The sequence below is a fragment of the Mangifera indica genome, chromosome 5, assembly GCF_011075055.1.
Source record: "Mangifera indica cultivar Alphonso chromosome 5, CATAS_Mindica_2.1, whole genome shotgun sequence".
NCBI classification, from domain to species: Eukaryota; Viridiplantae; Streptophyta; class Magnoliopsida; order Sapindales; family Anacardiaceae; genus Mangifera; species Mangifera indica.
In genome coordinates this window covers 18,907,868-18,927,567 of record NC_058141.1, presented here as the reverse complement: position 1 = coordinate 18,927,567, position 19,700 = coordinate 18,907,868, and the positions used below count along the sequence as shown (strand labels likewise).

The 19,700-nt window shown below is 37.2% G+C and overlaps 3 protein-coding genes across 5 annotated transcripts; 2 read left to right on the top strand and 1 right to left on the bottom strand.

Moving 5' to 3' along the window:
• Positions 1-3,612: 3,612 nt before the first annotated feature.
• LOC123216432 lies at positions 3,613-5,929 on the bottom strand. Its single transcript, XM_044636840.1, has 9 exons — positions 5,684-5,929; positions 5,460-5,600; positions 4,878-5,381; positions 4,725-4,793; positions 4,550-4,609; positions 4,411-4,473; positions 4,275-4,337; positions 3,800-3,844; positions 3,613-3,651 (listed from the first exon to the last, which is right to left on the bottom strand). Exons 1-9 carry the CDS (start codon positions 5,894-5,896, stop codon positions 3,613-3,615), a joined length of 1,197 nt encoding a protein of 398 aa, XP_044492775.1. The 5' UTR covers positions 5,897-5,929.
• A 6,184-nt stretch (positions 5,930-12,113) lies between these two features.
• On the top strand, positions 12,114-17,479 carry LOC123216748 (BAG family molecular chaperone regulator 6-like). Of its 3 annotated transcripts, none has more exons than XM_044637304.1 (3): positions 12,114-12,379; positions 13,143-15,293; positions 15,584-17,479. In XM_044637304.1, the coding sequence occupies exons 2-3, from the start codon at positions 13,269-13,271 to the stop codon at positions 17,354-17,356; spliced, it is 3,798 nt and encodes a 1,265-aa protein (XP_044493239.1). In that variant the 5' UTR covers positions 12,114-12,379; positions 13,143-13,268; the 3' UTR covers positions 17,357-17,479. The 3 variants fall into 3 exon arrangements, with proteins under 3 accessions (XP_044493239.1, XP_044493237.1, XP_044493240.1); XM_044637302.1 differs by having other exon boundaries at positions 13,134-15,293; XM_044637305.1 differs by having other exon boundaries at positions 12,114-12,407; positions 13,134-15,293.
• Positions 17,480-17,582: 103 nt separating this feature from the next.
• On the top strand, positions 17,583-18,724 carry LOC123216749. The gene has a single exon (XM_044637306.1). The coding sequence runs from the start codon at positions 17,760-17,762 to the stop codon at positions 18,531-18,533; it is 774 nt and encodes a 257-aa protein (XP_044493241.1). The 5' UTR covers positions 17,583-17,759; the 3' UTR covers positions 18,534-18,724.
• The last annotated feature ends 976 nt before the right edge of the window (positions 18,725-19,700 follow it).

Below are 19,700 nucleotides of genomic sequence, written 5' to 3'. Positions count from 1 at the left end.
CCAGTACTTTCAGGAATGTATTCCTGTTTTTGTTACATGTACCCCAATTGAAGGGCAGAAGGAAGAAGATGAAGATGAAGATGAAGATGAAGATGAATATGAGGATGAAGATGAAAAAGAAAGCAGTTGGGTCAAAAAAGAATACGATTTGGAAAAGTTGATTGATTTCAGTAATGACCCATTATATATTGCAAACTCATGGGCTCATGGAGAAAAAGATATAGTTCCCTATTGGGGTGATTTCGATGGAAACGATATGCCCGACATTCCTTCAGACGATGTAGATCCTGAGTATATGACATCAGTAACCGAGGGTATAGATAGTTTACGGCTTGAAGATCCTACTTCAGGTGGTGGAAATTATTCTGGGCCGTTTTTTGACAATGTCCCCACTGATCCATTTAGGTGGCTTCCTGATTTTCCTCCACAACCATCAGCATCATCAAGTGGTTCCAGATCAATCCGAGAGGAGAATGGGGTCAAGATTGGTGATATTTTTCATAGTAAAGTCCAATTGATTGACGCCATGAGACAATTCGCCTTACTAAAAGGATTTCAATTTGGTGTTAAAAAGTCTGACAAGAAACGGTGGGAAATTAAATGCAAGGCTGCAAATTGTAAGTGGTATATACATGCAACCAAGTCCACTGTCGGTGATGTGTGGGGGATCAACTCTATAAATCCTACCCACACATGTTTAGTTGATCAAATCATGCCACATCACAGACAAGCTGGGGCCCGAGCTTTAGGTCAATTAATGAGATCAAAGTTTGTGATGATTGATCGAATTTATCGACCTAAAGAAATAATTGTAGACATCGCCGACCGATATAAAATTGATATTTCCTACTCACAGGCTTGGCGGACAAGAAATTGGGCTATCAATTCATTGAGGGGTTCACCGGAGGAATCTTTTATGTTGTTACCAGATTATTGCTACAATTTACAACGTACTAATCCGGGCACCATTACTGCTATTGAAACAGACGATGAGCATCGATTTACAAATTTTTTCATGGCGTTAGGATGTTCCGTTCGTGCGTTTAGTCAATATCTTCGCCCCGTTATTTGCATTGACGCTGCTTTCCTTAAAGGTCGATATCTGGGGCATTTATTTATCGCGGTGGCTCTTGATGGTAATAATCAAATATACCCTATTGGTTTCGGTGTCGGCAAAAAAGAAGATCACGACACGTGGTGTTGGTTTCTTATGAGAATTAAAGAATGCATCCCTGACCTCTCTGAGCTTACAATAATCTCCGATCGACATCATGCTATCTACTCGGCAATGGCTGAAGTCTTTCCAGATGTCCACCATGGATGTTGTTGTCATCACCTTCTGTGTAACATGCGGGCAAAGTATAAACGAGACTCAAAGGTATATTGTAAACAAGTTATTACATTTATAACAGTTTATCATTTTCAAACATTTTGCTTACAATGAGTTTTCATATTTTTTTCCCTCTTACAGGTCGCGGGTGCATATTGGAAAGCCGCTAAATCATACACAGAGTCTGAATTTGGGCAGATGATGCAATCCATTGACTCAATGAACCCCCAAGCTGGAGCTTATCTACGGGATGTCGGCTTTCCCCGTTGGAGTAGAGCGTACTTTCCAGGGCATCGATATAATATCATGACCACAAATATTGCTGAGTCATTTAATGCCCTTGTCAGACATGCACGGGGCCTACCTATAACCATGCTCTTGGAGTTTATTCGTGGTACAATGCAACGATGGTTTTACGAGAGGAGAACCCATGCAAGTAAGTATCAAATCGATATTAATTAAAAGTTGTCTCATATACTTTTTTTCCACTTTGTTAATCATATTACCAAATGTGTTCTTAATATTTTTTCTGAATTACAGGTGAATGTCATAACTTCCTCACTCCTTGGGCGGAAGATAAGATCAGTGATCGTCTTTCAAAGTCTGCAAGTTTGGATGTTCGACCGATTACACCTACTCGGTATCAGGTTGTTGAAATTGGTGGATTCATGGGTATTGTGGACTTTGGTGACATGTCATGCACGTGTAGAAAGTGACAGCTTTCACGTATTCCGTGCAAGCATGCCATTGCCGTTGCACGACATATGAGATTGACAAATGTGCACGCATGGGTTCATCCATTCTTCCGCACCGATATTTATCATGCAATATATCAGGAACCAATCAATCCTCTTGGAAATCAATGTGATTGGTTACACTCACCGGAAGACAGAGTTATATTGCCCCCCGTCCTCGATAGTCGTCGTCCAGGTCGTCCAGCCAATAGAAATCGACATCCATCACAAGGAGAAATTGTTACACCGAGGATTTGCAGTCGTTGTCATGAACCGGGGCATACACGAACCCAATGTAAATCTCCAGCACCTGTCCCGAGCTCTACCCCCCAGCGTTCACATACAAAAGGCAAAGGAACGAGATCTTGACATGCTTATACTCAATTTTGTTTTTTATATGATTCTTCATTGTTGTACTTCAGGTTTATGTAACCGATGTATTTTTATTATTGTTTCAAATGTGTAATTGTATTGTCATTTGATGTAATAAATTTAGTGTTACTTTATTTCAGTATTACTTTATTTTCTCTAATTGTTTCAATTGTGTAAATGTTTGAGTAATTATACGTTTTTATTGTTTTTTCAGGACAAGATTATGTAAAAAATGAACTCAAATACGATACACATCTATATATAACCACAAATAAAGTATATCATATACATATGAACATACACTAAATATATACATCTAAACATAGGAATAACGATAAATATACATCCGTGAGCTACTCGATACAATGAAAGTACAACTGCGTCGCTAATCGTCGACGCATAGAGGTAGACGACTCTCGGGGGAAAACGTAGCTCCGTGACAACGCCAAACACTCAAAAAATCGCAACATAAACACGCCACAGTCACCGGAGCCTACCCCTTGCTGAGGGACATCCGACGCTCGATGCAAAGTGAAAGGATCACGTCGTGGAGTCATCCTCGAAGCAGTCCAAAAACTCGTCGCCTCTAATAATGCGGGAATAAAGGTCATGTATGGTCGCATGCGCTGCTCTAAAGTCCCTATATTCCCTGAAAATGAAACCTCTGAATCGTACACCGTAATCGACCACTCACGGAAATCTATAACTCCGGCAACCCAATGTGCGTTCCCGAAGTTTATAGGGATGAAAACCTATAAACAATGAGACATTTCAGTTACTTATCGTTGTCGTTATGTTCTTGAATGTAATAGAAATATATATAAACTATACCTGATCGACCAGCCCCCATGGTTTGTATAACAATCCCGGGGTGTACCCTGCATCAACCATCCTCGTGAAGAGCCCCGAAAACTCAAACTCGCCAATCGGGGTGGTCTGCCAACTCTGCCAGGCCATCTCAATATGGCCTCCGAAGAATGTGTGCGCAGTCGTCCAACGCTGTGAGATAGTCGACTGGTGATCGTCTTGCTGCCGACGTAATAAAGCCAAAAAGGAATCCACATGCTAAAATGGTATAAACAAGTTCACGTGTTAGTTATTAATAAATATATCTAGCTTTTTACCAAATTATATAATATGGACAACTCACATCGTCGGTCAACCACTCGCGTAACTCTACAACAAGCCTCCAGAAGCTGTCTTTCGTCTTTGATCCTATGAAGTACACATCATGTGTGTCAGAAGGCGCAGCTCTGGTATACCATGTGAGGAAAGATTCCTCACGGTCTGCCGCAGAGGATGGAATCGTCGTGAGTTGCCGTTTCGCCCTCCCTCTGAGTGGATTTGTATACGGGGTGCGAACCAGTGGAACCTTCCGGACGATTCGACCACGTGCAGTACGAACCAACTGCATGTTACAAAAAACTATTAATTCATTATTTCATTCAACAAAAACATACACATTATTCGATTTATGTTACCTTCTGTACGTATGCGGGAGGAGGTTTAACCGGAGAATGCTGACTCACGGTAAAGTCAATATCGCATGCTCCGTCGACAGGCTACATAATTATATATTCAAACATCTTAGTGACATATATTTAACAATTATATTTATTTAGTAATTATAATTGACAAACCTCAATGTCAACGGTCTCATAAACATCCTCCTGGACGTCCTCCTCCTGTGAACTGATATCCACAAGCTTTTTGGTCGAGCTCGGGATATCAGCAAGTAACCAGAGTCGCTCATCCTGAAAAAGAGACAAAACATCATTTAAAAAAATATATAATATTAAAGACAAAATGATCAATGATATTTCTTAAATCCCCATAACCTGAACTTCCGGGGAAGGTGTCCGGAAATAACCCTCGATCGATGATATGTCAATGTGAAGTCCCTATATATATGAAAAGGAAAAAACGGTTAATGATATTTAATATAAAATATCATATGAACAATAATTTTTATACCTCCAGTGGATGATCTAAAATGATAGGAGATCCGATCGGTAAACCCTCCTCATGACGAAGACCCTATACAAATATATATCATGAATTAATCGATAACAAAATAGTATTAAAAATTAAGTTATAATGATAAGTGACATACCTCAGATCGGATCGGTGAAGTCACCGAAGGGTCAACCGGTGCCCCATCCTGTCGATGACCCTAAGATAATAGTAATATTAAATCTATTTAGTGACATTTTATATATAACGATATTATAATATAATAACAACATTGGACATTGGATATTAAATATAAATTTGAATTATATTCGTACCTCATGTGACTGATGGGATGGTATTGCGGTATCAATGGGGGAGGTCATCCCAATAACGTCGTCCCTCTCCTGTCCGAATGGTTCGAATAGTTGTTAGAATAATAACACTAAACGCATTTTATATAAGTAATAAATTAGAAGTAGTTTTACAACCTCAACGACGGGGGCTGAATATATACGCGTGACGATGTCCTCTAAACGAGTCATACGATCCTCTAATCGAGTCATCTGGGAATAGATATCGTCACGTAATCGAGTCATCTGCGAAGAGATATCATCGCGAAAACTTGATATCTCACGTAAAATCGTAGCACCCCAGTGCGCTAAAGTAGTGTGGTCCTCCACACTAGGATGCTCGTCCACGGTAGGGTGCTCCTCCACTCTAGGATGGTCTGTCGTCCGTGGGCTCTGAACAACAGGGGAACATACATGCTGCTCGATAACAGGAGTCTGAATAGGCTCCTCACGTGTCTCAGAAGTCTCTACGGGTACATCAGAATGTCTCGAGGATGGAGGAGCCCCGTCTGCAGTCGCGGTCGGGGTCGAAGAAGATGAGGAGGAATCAGCATCTGGTAAACCGGTGTACTCACGAATCTCCGCGTACCACGGTAAACCCTCCTCGATGACTGATGGACGAAGAGGGAATGTGACATCCTCCTAATGATGAAGATATATAAGTCAAAATAATTATAATATATAATGAATTAATCGACTTATTAATTTACTAATACATACCGGATCACCAGTGAAAATACGACCGATATGAGTCCAAACAGGGACGTCTCGCGTACGCCACCTCAACATCCGTGGGGACACATAAAGATCAACAAGGTCAATCCACTCGTGTAACGTCTCTAGAGTCTCATATATCCAATACTGCAATATAATCATTTACGATGTAAATAAATCAATTTATATTTTTGCCAATTAATATATATAAATAATAATATAAAACTTACCTGAAATGCGAAAGGAAATCCGTAAAGGTCGTATTTACGGATTTCCTGCATACGTCCAGAACAGAGTCTCTCACACGTCTGTGACATAGAATCGTATGTCATCTGCCAAACAACGACGCCCCAAGGGTAGGAATTAAACCCGTCCAAATGATCAACTAACTGTAAGTACTCCGTGGACACCTTCTTTCGTCGATCATTCCCCAACAAAACCATGTGTAGAATATACAACAAGGCGAGCTTGACAGCGTCAATATCGTCATCCCCCCATGCCCTCGACAAGAAAACACGCTCAATATCGTGATACTGCACCTTCGGACAACCGCGAAAGTACGTAGATCTGATCCTATGTCCGGAGGAGCGAGGAATATATGAAGAAACATCAGTCCGACGGCTAAACGAAAGCCCTGTCACCAACGCAAACTCAAACGGGCTAAACCTCACATCGATCCCGCTAATCCTAAACCAAAACTCGTCTCTGGCAAATGGTGGATGTAACTGTCGTAGTAGAAATGCATGAACTAATATCCCGCAGAATTTTGTTTCGGGTAAACGAAGGAATGACCCGAAACATGTCCTCTCAAATAGTCGCTGCTGACGCGGGGTCAATGTAGAAGAAATTCGAGATAATGCAGTACGCTGTGCACGAGATATCGCATCTGCCCTAAAGTGTCTGGACTCGTCGGGAATGCGTAGCTCGCTGTCAACTCGTCTTCTTTTGCGAGAAATATCCTGTAACAATCACGTAAAAATTGTTAGACTTTCATATAAATAAATATGTAAACAAATGTAGTAATGAAAAAAATATAAAAAGATGAGAAATATCAAATAATTAAAATGAAAATAACAAAACGTAAGAAATAAGAATAGAAATTTGAATTCTATACAATGAAATACCTTAAAGTGACGATAATCAGAAAATGGTTCAAAAATCTTGAAAAGACGAATCGATATACCCTAAAATGATGAAATTCAAAAAAACGGAACTGAAATTCGAATTTTATATATTGAAATACCTTAAAGTGACGATAATAAGAAAATGATTCGGAAATCTTGAAAATACGAATCGATATATCCTAAAATGGTGAAATTGGGAAAAACGAAACTAAAATTCAAATTCTATACGTTGAAATACCTTAGAGTGAAGATACTCAGAAAATCGTTTGGAGATCTTGAAAATATGAATCGATATATCCTAAAATGGTGAAATTCAGAAAAACGGAACTAAAATTCAAATTCTATACGTTGAAATACTTTAGAGTGACAATACTAAGGAAATCGATCGCAGATCTTGAAAATACGAATCAATATATCCTAAAATGGTTAAATTTGAAAAAACGAAACTGAAATTCGAATTATATACGTTGAAATACCTTAAAGTGACGATACTCAGAAAATCGTTCGGAAATCTTGAAAATACGAATCGATATATCCTAAAATGGTGAAATTCAAAAAAACGGAACTGAAATTCGAATTCTATACGTTGAAATACCTTAAAGTGACGATATTCGGAAAATCGTTCGGAGATCTTGAAAATACGAATCGATATAACCTAAAATGGTGAAATTCGAAAAAACGGAACTGAATTTCGAATTCTATACGTTGAAATACCTTAAAGTGACGATACTCAGAAAATGGTTCTATCCTAAAATGGTGAAATTTGAAAAAACGGAACTGAAATTCGAATTCTATACGTTGAAATACCTTAAAGTGACGATATTCAGAAAATAGTTCGGAGATCTTGAAAATACGAATTGATATACCCTAAAATGGTGAAATTCGAAAAAACGGAACTGATATTCGAATTCTATACGTTGAAATACCTAAAAGTGACGATATTCAGAAAATCATTCGGAGATCTTGAAAATACGAATTGATATACCCTAAAATGGTGAAATTCGAAAAAACGTAACTGAAATTCAAATTCTATACGTTGCAATACCTTAAAGTGACGATTATAAGAAAATGGTTCGGGAAACGTGAAAATATGAATTGATATATCCTAAAATGGTGAAATTCGAAAAACGAAAATGAAATTCGAATTCTATACGTTGAAATACCTAAAAGTGACGATACTCGGGAAATCGTACGGAGATCGTGAAAATACGAATCGTATATGCTAAAATGGTGAAATTCGAAAAAACGGAACTGAAATTCGAATTCTATACGTTGAAATACCTAAAAGTGACGATACTCGGAAAATCGTTCGGAGATCGTGAAAATACGATTCGATATATCCTAAAATGGTGAAATTCTAAAAAACGGGACTAAAATTCGAATTCTATACGTTGAAATACCTATGAATTTCGCTAACGGAAAAATCATTTGAAAAATTGAAAAAAACGAATCGATATATCCTATAAACAAAAAAATCAAAATATTAAATTTAAATAACGTCGTTACATCGTAAGTTGTGTCAAAAAGCATCAAAATTCGAAAACTCGAATTTGAAATTTGAAAAATAGATATACAAAAACCTAAAACAAAAAAAACGGATATAAAATTCGAAAACTACACGGTCAGAAACCGTAGATAAGAAAATCTTCAATTTAACCCCTCATGAAAATTCTTTAATAAAAAAAGTCCACTGTTATATGCCAAATTTCCTAAAACCCCCTGTGCTGTAACGAAACTCATCCGGCTCCCCAAGGTTTTAAAAAACCAACTTCAGCCCCAACTAAACAAGGAAAATTCGCTGCCGTGGGAAAACTCGTGCTGCCGTGGGAAACGCCGTTCCCACGGCAGACTGCCGATTCATTTGGCAGCGATTTTCGACCCAATTTTGGTTGTTTTGACCTCCAATTTTCACATACATCAAAGGTAAACATTGTATAACATCAAAGCCCTCAATCAATTCAACCAAAACAACCAAAAATCGAAAGATTTTAAGCAATATTCAAACGTAAACCCTAACATTTCAAAACCAAAATTCTCAATCAAATCTCAATTATTTCAGCAATAACTTGATCCAAACAATATTACGGGAGATATACTAACCTTCTTTGCCATTTGCGGTTGCCGGGAAGCTTCAAAATCGACGGAAATGAGATCGCCGTGGAATTGTCGTGGGAGGTGGAATGCTTTTGGAATTTTCGTGGAAATGAACGCAACTTGCCGTGGGAGGAAATGAAATTTTGCTGTGCTTATAAGGGAGGGCATTTTCGTAATTGCGCTTTTCCCACACCAACTTGCGAAATATCATAAAAACCCGACGTGGGATAAATATTTCCCCGAAAACCCAATGTTTTAAAAAAGTTATTTCACACCCCCAAAAACCCATTGTCCATTTAGCTGCCGTGGGAGAAATCTCTTGCCGTGGGAAACTTCGTTCGGCCGATCCATTCGGCAGCATTTTCGGCCAATTTTTGGTCGTTTCGACCTCCGATTTTCACATAAATCAAATCTACACATTTTATAACATAAAACCCCTCAATCAATTCAACGAAAACAACCAAAAATCGAAACATTTTAAGCATTATTCAACCCGTAAACCCTAAAATTTCAAACCTAAAATTCTCAGTTAAATCTCAATAATATCAGCAATAACTTGATCCAAAGAAGATTACGGGAGATATACTAACCTTATTTGCCATTTTCGGTTGCCGGAACGAAAGAAAATCGGCGGAAATGACGCTCGCCGTGGGATTGCCGTGGGAGGTGGGAAACTTTGGAATATTCTTGCCGTTGTACAGTGAAAATTAGTTAACTTTATATATGGGGTATTTTCGTCATTTCACAAAACATGGGCATTTTTGCTTAAACCTAAATTTTTTGGGCAATTTCGCTTTGACCCCTTTAATTTTGTCTATTTTTAATAATTTCCCCAAGATGATCTTCCCTTAATCCCTTGCGTGAACGTGTACAAAATGGTGTCCGTCCACAAGGAAAATAAATGCATTGCGTTTTTAACTTTTATCATGTAACGTGAATGACGTCTATCTTCCAATATAAAATGAAGCGCTGCATATAGACAAACCAAAGTTTCCATCATAGCCTTGGAGCCAGACACTGGCAGTGGGCTTGCGGATCTGGCCCGGGGTATGGCTCAGGCCTTTGAATTGCGTCCCCGTAAGTTTTATCGGATCGGCTCCTGTGTTTGCAAGTTGGTTGACTATATTTTATATATATTATTTTTGGCCCTGCCGGTGCACGGACATAACGCGATTTGCGATTTTTTGAACCATAACCTGTAAATAATGTCAAAGTTGAGCAAACCAAACCAGGACACATGTCGACCCAAACTCCTTCACATCTCTACTTCTTAAATCGAGCAACCACCTGATGAGTTAAAACCAAGGTTTTAAGAACAAGATTGGGGCATAAATCATTTAGAGTATTAGTTTTTATCGAATTGATTAGACTATTCCGATTAATCGATTCAATTGAAATTTTAATTTTATATAAAAATTTAAAAAAATTATATCTAATTACATATTCTTTACTTACTAAATTTTTATTTATGCATAATTTTTAATTAAAACTTTACAAAAATACTATTACAAATTAATTACTAAAATATGGTTAAATGTTAAAATAAAACCAGCAGACATTAGCTACTTTAAATGTATTGAAACTGTACATAATATTGTTTGGGAAGTTGGAAAAACCATGGTTAGGCAGTGGAAAGTTTGAGAATATTAAAGTATATTATATAATATATTACAAAGTTTAAACTTGACGGTGTCAACTTTGTTTGAAAATGCCAAAATATGTTATATAACAATATTATAATATATTATATAATAGTTAAAAGTTTAAACGGCCAAGTGGAAATAATATATTATATAATAATATTATTTGGAAAGTTGGGAAAACCATCCTTCCCAAGGTTTTTGCATTATTAAAAAAGTGAGAGTCAACATAATGAGTTTGAAGAGAGACTTAATTGTAGGCAGTAAATTCAATAAAGAAGCGTCAATATTTACAATTGATAAAGAAGCGCTAATATTTATAATAAACTTTCGACAGAGAGTCAAATTTGAAGAAGCAAACTTGGGTTGAATGGCACAAACACCGGTTAAATATCGTCAAATGCTGTAAGTTTTTTGTGAGCTAGGCGTGTTTGGTTAAGATGCATAGTCAAATAGAGATGTCGATGGATCAAAGCGGTCTCAAAGTCTAAACAGTAACAAGCTTTGGGTCAAGTCGATTCATTAATATATAAAGACCAAGGCTTGGCCCATATAAAATAGGTGTTAAATGGGTCAGGCCGGGCGAAACTTTAAATATTTAAACAAATTATTTAAAATTTTTAAATACAAATTATTTTTTAAATTATAAAATGTAAATAAATATATATTATGATAATATTTAAATTGATTGAATTCATTTGATATTTGATTTATTTATAATATTTTGTAATGATAAAATTAAAATTATAAACGTAAAAAATTATTATTTATGAATTTAGATATTTTTTGAAAAATAATTAATAAGAGAAAATGAGATTGAAAATATAATAAAATAATTGAGATTGAGAGATTTATAAATGAAAGTGAAAATAAAAAAAAAATTGAATAGATTTATATAAAAAAATTAATTAATTAAAAATTTTAAAAAAAAAATTGAAGACCTTCCCTCTCTGCCTAACAAGGCTTCTGCCTTGCCCGCAAGGCAGAAGCCTTGCTTCTGGCAGCAGAAATTATAAAAAAAAAAAAATTAAACAGTAACAGGCCCGACTAGGCCAGTCCATTGACTTAATATTAAAGTCCAAAGTCTGGCCCAATAAGCTCATGGGCCTAACTCGATATGCTACAGTATCGGATTAGACTTTCTCATACCATGCTTTTTTTTCGTATTTCGTATCGAACCTTTATTCGATCCGATTTAATTGATGTGTCTAGTCAAATGAAGTAGATTTTACCATTTTTACAATTTTTTTAAATTTATTATATATGATTCATGGAATTGGATTAATTTAAAACCGTCTTAAACTGTAAATTGATATTAAATCATCGTTTCAATTGCAGTTTATTTTAAAATATTGTTAAAAATAATTTTTTTTATTTATCTTTTCGTTTGAATTACTGTTTCACAATCTGATGAATCTGATTAATTAATTTGATTTTATTCTCATAATTATGATTAAAATTAATAATATTTTAATAAAATTATATATATAAATAACAATATATTATAATATAATTAAATATTATTTTATCACTTATTTAAAATTATTTATTTAAAAAAATATATTATTATTAATAATATTTTCGTCTAGTTGCTTCCTCTAATCAGACTGAAGTTGTATTTTGGAGACTTCAATTTTGAAAGAATAGCGTACATGCATATTTTGGCCACTAAAGTGACGCCACGTCACATTATAGCCATTAATTCTGAGAGCAGTCCAATGTCACCAGGTACAACGGCAAAACAACAAGCTTCTTGCGTGGACACGAAGCAGAATTCACACGTGGCCAGAAAATTCCAGACATTTCAAGTCGAAGAAAGAAAGCCGCGAAAGATCTCGAAAACTGAAGATCTTTTTTCATTTGAAAATCTAGTAAGAACACTTGCGCATATTTATATAGAAGGCTAAAATCTCTCAAGTCCTATTCTCATACAGAAAGTAACTCATTTAAGAGAAGTCGCAACAAGAATTTGAATCGTTGTGTTGGTTTGTGGATTGAATTCCTGCTGATAACTCAGTCATCAGGATTGTGGAACCATTTTGGTGGAGTTTTCATTTTTGAATTATTTGTTAGTTCTTTCTCCTCCGCTTGGCAATGTAAGATTGTTTCTCCTGTGTTTTAGAAGCCAAAAGTTCAGCTTTAGTTTCTTGAGATTATATTGTGATTATGCTGGACAATCTCGGAAATGTGGTGTTTTTTGGTTTCACCTAATGAACTACATTCATGTGCAATTCTGTATACGTTAGAAAAAAACGTTGTTAGTAATGCTTTTACACTCTAAGTAGATTTAGTTGAGATTTGTAATTAGTTGTTCTTCAGGTTAATTTCTAGTGTTTCAACTTTCTTTTGGAGTTTCATTTTTATTAGATTAATTGTTTATTCTCATTAGCGCTAAAAATTGTCATGGATATTTCATTCGCTGGCAAAATGTTAACATTTGAAGTGAGTGTGACTAGTATGAATTTTAACTGCAAATGTCTATACTTTACACATGAAATTTCTGTTTCTTTGAATCGAACGGAACTTGTATTTGTTTGTTTACCTCGGACATCACCGTTGGAAGTTTTATAAAATAGAGTCGCTGTGTCTATCTATTTATCCGAATAGCAGTTGTTTTCTATCAGGATTAGGGAAACAATATGGGATTTGAGACGCTTCGTTATGTATTATTATTGTGAATTTTTACTGAGAGGATTTGATTTAATTATAAAGAATTTCTTATTTTAAGTAAGCTTTGTAAATGGTTAGGCTAGGTTACATAATTTTTGAATGAATCAAGTTTTCTCCTTGTGATACTTTTGTTTTTACCTTTCTTTTCATAGTGCTTGCAGCCTTCGTCTCTTTCATCGTAGATATCTTCAGATATTGCCGCTAACACTACCAACACTTCGGGTGGTTCACACAGCAACGTTTACAACCGTTTTCCGAGAACTCTCTAGTGTGTTGCCCAAGTTAGAATGATGCCCATTTACGTGGACTCGTGTCCTCGCCAACGAAGCCAGGTGCCTTCGGGTCAGTATTATTATCCTAGCTATGATGGTATTCCGCCTCAGATGACGGTGGATCAAGCTAAACATCCTATGATGCATGGACCATGGAGTAATGGCAGCAACTGTGGCCACATGATACCCTGTTATGCATGCTCCAACCCTGGCAACTACCCAGTTTATTACAGTTTTAATCCTCCTACCTCTCATTTCCCAACGTCACCATTCCTTCATAGCTGTGGGCATAATCCTGCATTCACTTCACCATACCTAGTCAATTACCCACTTACTTCACACCATTCGGTGGTGCAGCCAGCGTATGGATATGACAAGGAAGCACAAAGAGACTATCACTGCTGTGGCTGCCCTAATCACGTATGCAATCAGAAAAGTGACAAAGGTGTAAAGATTGAAGAGGAGGAGCCTGAAATTGCGAGGAAAAATTATTCATTGGTTCCCATTAAGTCAAAAAGTTACCCATATCCAGTTATGTGGATCCCACCTGAGTATATGAAGAAAAATTTTGAGTATGGAAGGCCTCTTGAATCAGAGGTAGCAGACCAGAATGCTTCACACAGCACAAAGTCCCATGAGGATATAAAGTCCTCGGAAAAGGGACCAGCAGTTTGGAATGAGTGGTTTCCTCGGGATTTGAACAGACTTAAACCTTTGATGCACGATGAGGATAAGGAGAGAACAGACAGCCAATTGAACGAGGATAGAATGAGGCAGTTCACACATCCCATTATCTGGGTGCCTTCTAATAATGGGAAAGAGGAGGCTCAAAAGGACCAAGGGAAGATGAATGGATGGTTTCCAATTGACATAAATGGCCTCAAATCCCTGATGAAAAGTGAAGATGAGAAGGGAAGACAAAATCAACAAGTTGAGGATAAAAGGAGGCAATTCCCTTTTCCTATAATCTGGATGCCTTCTCACAGCGAGCAAGGGCAGGGTGAAAAGAAAGATGAAAGGGATTCAAATGCTGCTTCAATTTCTGAGGAGCCGCTATCCAGCTTCAAGTTCATTCCTGTGAAGCCTTCAGAGATCGATGATAACAAGATGGAATCTGAAAACAAGAAAAATTTTGGTGGTCAGGCTAAAAGTTCACAGACATTGGAGAGCATTACCAATCAAGAAATTGATTCAGCAAAAAAAGTGGAAGTGCAGAGGAAGGCAGACAATTCTGATGAAACTAAGAAAGTGAGCAATGGTCCATCAAAGAATGTGGATTGTGTTGTGACAGACAATCCTACAGAAACCAGTGTGAGAAGACAGTTATCCCCTCAAAAGACATCTAAGTTACCTCCTGTTTGTCTGAGAGTTGAACCTTTATCAAGAAAGAAAAATGGCAATGTCAGTTCAAGGTCTCCTAGTCCTCCTGGCTCTAACAAACGAGAGAAAGCAGAAGACTCTCCTAGGGTTTCTGCTTCATCAAGTTTGAAAGGGAACACACTACAGGATGCAAAAGCACAAGATGGTTTCCTGAACAAGAGCAAGGAGGTGGAGCCAGCAGAGACAGAGAGGAAGGTTGTTGAATCTCGGAGGGAAAATTCTGTGACGTTGCCCATTGATTCTGAAGAAAGCATATTAAGGAAATCATCTACAGAGGGAACTGAAAAGGACAGTTGCAAGTTTGACAAGGATAAGAGGGGTAGTGATGGGGGGGATATGGTGGGTGCAAAGGCAACTGAAGTAACTAAAACATCTCATTTAGCCGGAGCAGCTGAAGGTGAAGGACTAAAAATGAGAAAGAATCTGTCAGATGTGGAAGCTGCCATACGTGTTCAGTCTGCCTACCGGGGGTTTGGGGTTAGGAGAATGGAACCACTGAAGAAATTGAAGCAAATGGCTGAAGTGCGTGAACAGGTGGCAGAGATTAGAGACCGTATACAAGCTCTTGAATCTTGTTCTGATTTACAGAAAAATGATAGGGAAAGGAATGTAATTGGAGAAATGATAATGCGGCTTCTTCTGAAATTAGACACCATTCAGGTATGTGCCCACAGTTTTTAAAGTGATGTCAAAATTATGTGTCATACATCTTGTTTGTTTTTTCGATTCTTTATGCTTTCTCTATGTGGGAGTTGTAAGGAGTATCTCTCAATTACATTGTTAGGCATCTTTTCATTGTTGATGAGTAAATTTTATAATCTGTCAGCTCAGTCATTGATATTTGGATGGTGTAAATAGATGAATTATCTGGGCAAGCTTTCTGAAGTAGTTTGCAATTATCAAATCTGATGTCACTCTTTCTGATATTATTGTTATTGATGATGTATTAGGGCTTGCATCCAAGTCTTAGGGACATCAGAAAGGCCTTGGCAAGAGAGCTCGTAATTCTGCAGGAAAAACTTGATCTGTTGTCTACAAAGAAGTCTAAAGGAGCTACTGAAGTTTCTGTTGATCCCAGGATTGACACCAGCAGTGATGTAGTCATGCAGGAAATGCAAAACAAGAGGGCAGCAATTTTTGAAAACTCTGTTGAGACAAGTGGTGATAATAGCATTGAAATGAAAGAGAAAGATCAGAGTCAGCTTTCCCAGAGTTCACAAATCCAGTGTCAAGATACCTCAAAGCTTTCACTTGATAATAAAGTGGGGTATGGAAGATGTGAGAATGAGATCAAAGAATCAATTGTGGTAGGTGACGTGGACTCTCAAGTGGCAGAATTAACTCCAAATGTGCAATTAGAAGCGACGGCTGTCAATGGAGTGCATGATGCGATTAAAACTGCCAAGTCAGAGACAGAAGAGACAAATGAAGTACAGTCTGTTCAATTGCCAATAGTTGCAGAAGAGAAGACCAGCTCTGAGGTAATGATGGGAGCACTATCTCAGGACTCGTGCTATAAAACAAGTAGGGTGGAGGATGAAGCAAAGGTTGCCAGAGCAAGTGATACACTACTTGTGGATGATAAATTGCAGGTGAATGAGTTGAGAGAATTGCCTATTGAAATGATTGAAGAGCATCCTGCGGTTTCCAAGTTGGAGGAAATCAACCTAACTGGGAAAGAGGGGAGCGAGATTGAAGATGGTGAAATGGAATCCAACATGTTATCAGGTCCAAATGTATCGGCTGATGTTGATAACATGATGGCCTCTGAAGTTGAAGTTGATGACAAGACAGCGGCCACTAAAGAGCCAGAAACAAATCTGTTGGCTGAACTTCCTCTGGGTGTAACTGAAGAGGAGCTAGCTGTTTCTGCATTTGAAGAGCCAGAGACAAATATGTTGGCTCAACTTCCAATGGGTGTAATTGAAGATAAGCCAGCTGTGTCTGCATTTGGGGAGCACAAACAAATTAAGGCAGGGAAGGATGAGGCCTTATGCCATGGTGAAGCAATTGACAATGTGGCAACCAATACAACTGCTCTAATGGAAGAGGAAGATTCGAAGAAAGTGATGTTGGAATTGGGGGAATTTCCTGTGAATATGGCATCTGAATTAGAGGAAATCCAACCATTGTTTTCTATAGGAGAGGAAGAAAAAAGTGAACAAGTGGCCGTAGTTGGAGAGAGAGGTCAAGAAATGATAGATGTTGATGACGTGCCCTCTTCCGAATTAGCTGTTAAGAATGTTGACACTGGGGAGTCCGAAGAAAAGAAAGAACAAATCTGGGAGCAGAGAGTAAATGGGAAGAAAGAAGAAAAGGTGCTTCTTGACTCACAATTTGACGGAGTAGTGTATTTAATTGACAAAGACAAAGTAGAAGACGAGCTACCTGCTGAGGTTGAAAGCACCAAAGAGGATGTTCTCGATGCTACACCAACTTACCAGATATCTAATAATGAAAAGGACACAGTGATGGAAAGAGATCAGAAGTTAATAGAAGAGAATGCAAAACTAAGAGAGATGATGGAGAAGCTGATGGAAGCAGGAAAAGAGCAGCTGTCTGTGATTTCCAGCTTAACCGGAAGAGTGAAAGATTTGGAGAGAAAGCTGTCCAGGAATACAAAGCATGGAATAAGACGCTACGGAAAAACACTACACTCACCTTCCAACACCAAATTGTATAACAATTCCTCAAAGAAGAGGGCTGCTAATGTTGCTATGTAAGCTTGCAATGTCTTTCTAAAAATCTGTAACAGTTGGTGATATATTTGTAATATGCTATATGTAATGGGCGCATAATGTGTTTGGTATGCACAAAAATAAAATTTATTTTTCTTCATAATTAAACTCACCCTTCTATATGGTCTTTTATTTTTTCCTATGGTTGGTATTTGTTTTTTGTCCAAGGTGTGCTACTATATAATACTGGATGCAGTCTTTTAATTTTCTTTCTCCAACAGAATAACAAACCAAGATTTTAGTCATGAGAAATCTGCACTCGGCGCAATGACACGCCTTAACTTTTCCTTTCTTGGTTCCAGAAAGAACCATCCACCTCACACCTCTGAATCTTGGTAAAATCAGGGTCGCAGAAACAAGAAACAAGAAAGAGGGGCTTATAGAGTACATGGCATCTCATATTCTAGAGATCATCTTAATCTCTGCGCAAGGTTTGAAGTTGCCTTCTACTAGCAAACGAATTCAGACATATGCCCTAGCCTGGGTTAACTCGTCCACCAAGCTCCGTACTCGAGTAGATCGAGTTGGAGGTGAAAATCCAACCTGGAATGACAAGTTTCTCTTTAAAGTGACGCCAGAGTTTCTTTCCTCAGAAACTTCGGCAGTCTCAGTGGAGATCTACTCCACCGGTTATCTTCGCGATCACATCGTCGGCTCCGTCCGTGTTCTCGTTAGTAACATCGTTCTCTCCAACAGCATCAAGACTCCGTCCTTTACGGCCCTTCAGATTCGCCGTCCTTCTGGAAGAGTTCATGGAGTACTTAACATTGGTGCAATGCTGATGGAAGGCTCTGCTTTCGCCGGATTTAACGACTGCGATGCGATTGGGTATCGTGATTTGATGGGAGAGAGTGAGAAAGGCAAGAGGCAATGGCTGAGGAAATCGAAATCGATGGCTGTTGACCTTAATGCCGTTTGTAATGGAACTGAGTCTTCGGAGTATTCTTCTTGTGCTGAATCTCCTTGTTCGGACGGTGGTGATTCGACGACTTCTTCATCGTCAACTGCATCAACGGTGTTGAAGGAGTGGAATGGAAGTGGAATCCCAGGTTTGGCGCCAAAGCAACATCGAATGAGGTCAATATCGGCAGGTATGTTGTGCGGGCTGTTGATTAATAGGAAGTATTGTTCCAGTCCGTCTGATCAGAACTTGGATGGTTAAGTGTAGGTCCCACTAAGTGTCGACTCAAGATAGATTTCCTTGTGACGTATTTGATTCGTAAATTTTAGATTTTGTGACTACTAGTTAATGCCGATTAACGGTGAGGATGTCATATCCCTCTCTTGACTCTTTTTTCTTGGTATTATAGTTCATAACTTCTTGGCATGAGTTCGGTGGGGTTCCAATGGACATTTCGGTTGGTCAAGGATTATACAGTTCTGAATTGCATTTCATGTTAATTAGAATCAGAATGGAATTAGTGATGTTACAAACTAAAATTGTTTTTGGAATATATTTCAACAATAAATCTATCTTTATTCATTTTAAATACACAAATAAACATGTATTTATATATATTTTTACGTGATTAAGTTATTTTGAATTAATATTTAATCATCTGATGACACACATAAATATATATATATATATATATATATATATATATATATATATATTTATTTATTTATTTATTTATGTATCTAAAGTTAATATACATAATATTTCTTATATTTCAATTTATATGCATTCCAAAATTTTATAATTTGTGGTGCACGTCACAATGAGCACCAAGTCTGAATTAATTAATACACATAAGGTAAATACATACTTAAACTCTCTTTTCTAATCATCTAATCCAAAGCTATCACATTGGGGAATAAATTTAGTAATATTATATGTTCAATTTTATACACAATAATAATATATTATATGATTAAATAGTTAAAATTTAAAGATAAAATAATATTTAATTATATAATAATATATAATTATTTATGTATATAATTTTATTGAATTTTTTATGACCGTGAAAATTATTGGATTGGATGGGAATTTCAATAATTACTCAAATTATTTTACACATGTAAGACTCAAAAACCTATGCTATTTTGGTTGAACACATTCACCTTGTCTCTTTATATGTAACTGATACACTTGCTTGGAGAATCCATTAGAGGATCTAAGGGCCTTCCTTTAGCATGTGACTAGTTTGAAGGGTTAGAAATGTGAGAAATTAGGGGGTAAAAAAAAGCGAGATTTTTTTTCCCTCTCTGGCAAAAGCTTGTTGTTCATCTAAAGAGGCTTAAAACTAGTTCTGTTGGGGAATCTGAATAGTCGTAAATATGATTCCAGACGATCAAACGCCAGGCCTGGGTTGTCTCAGGCCCA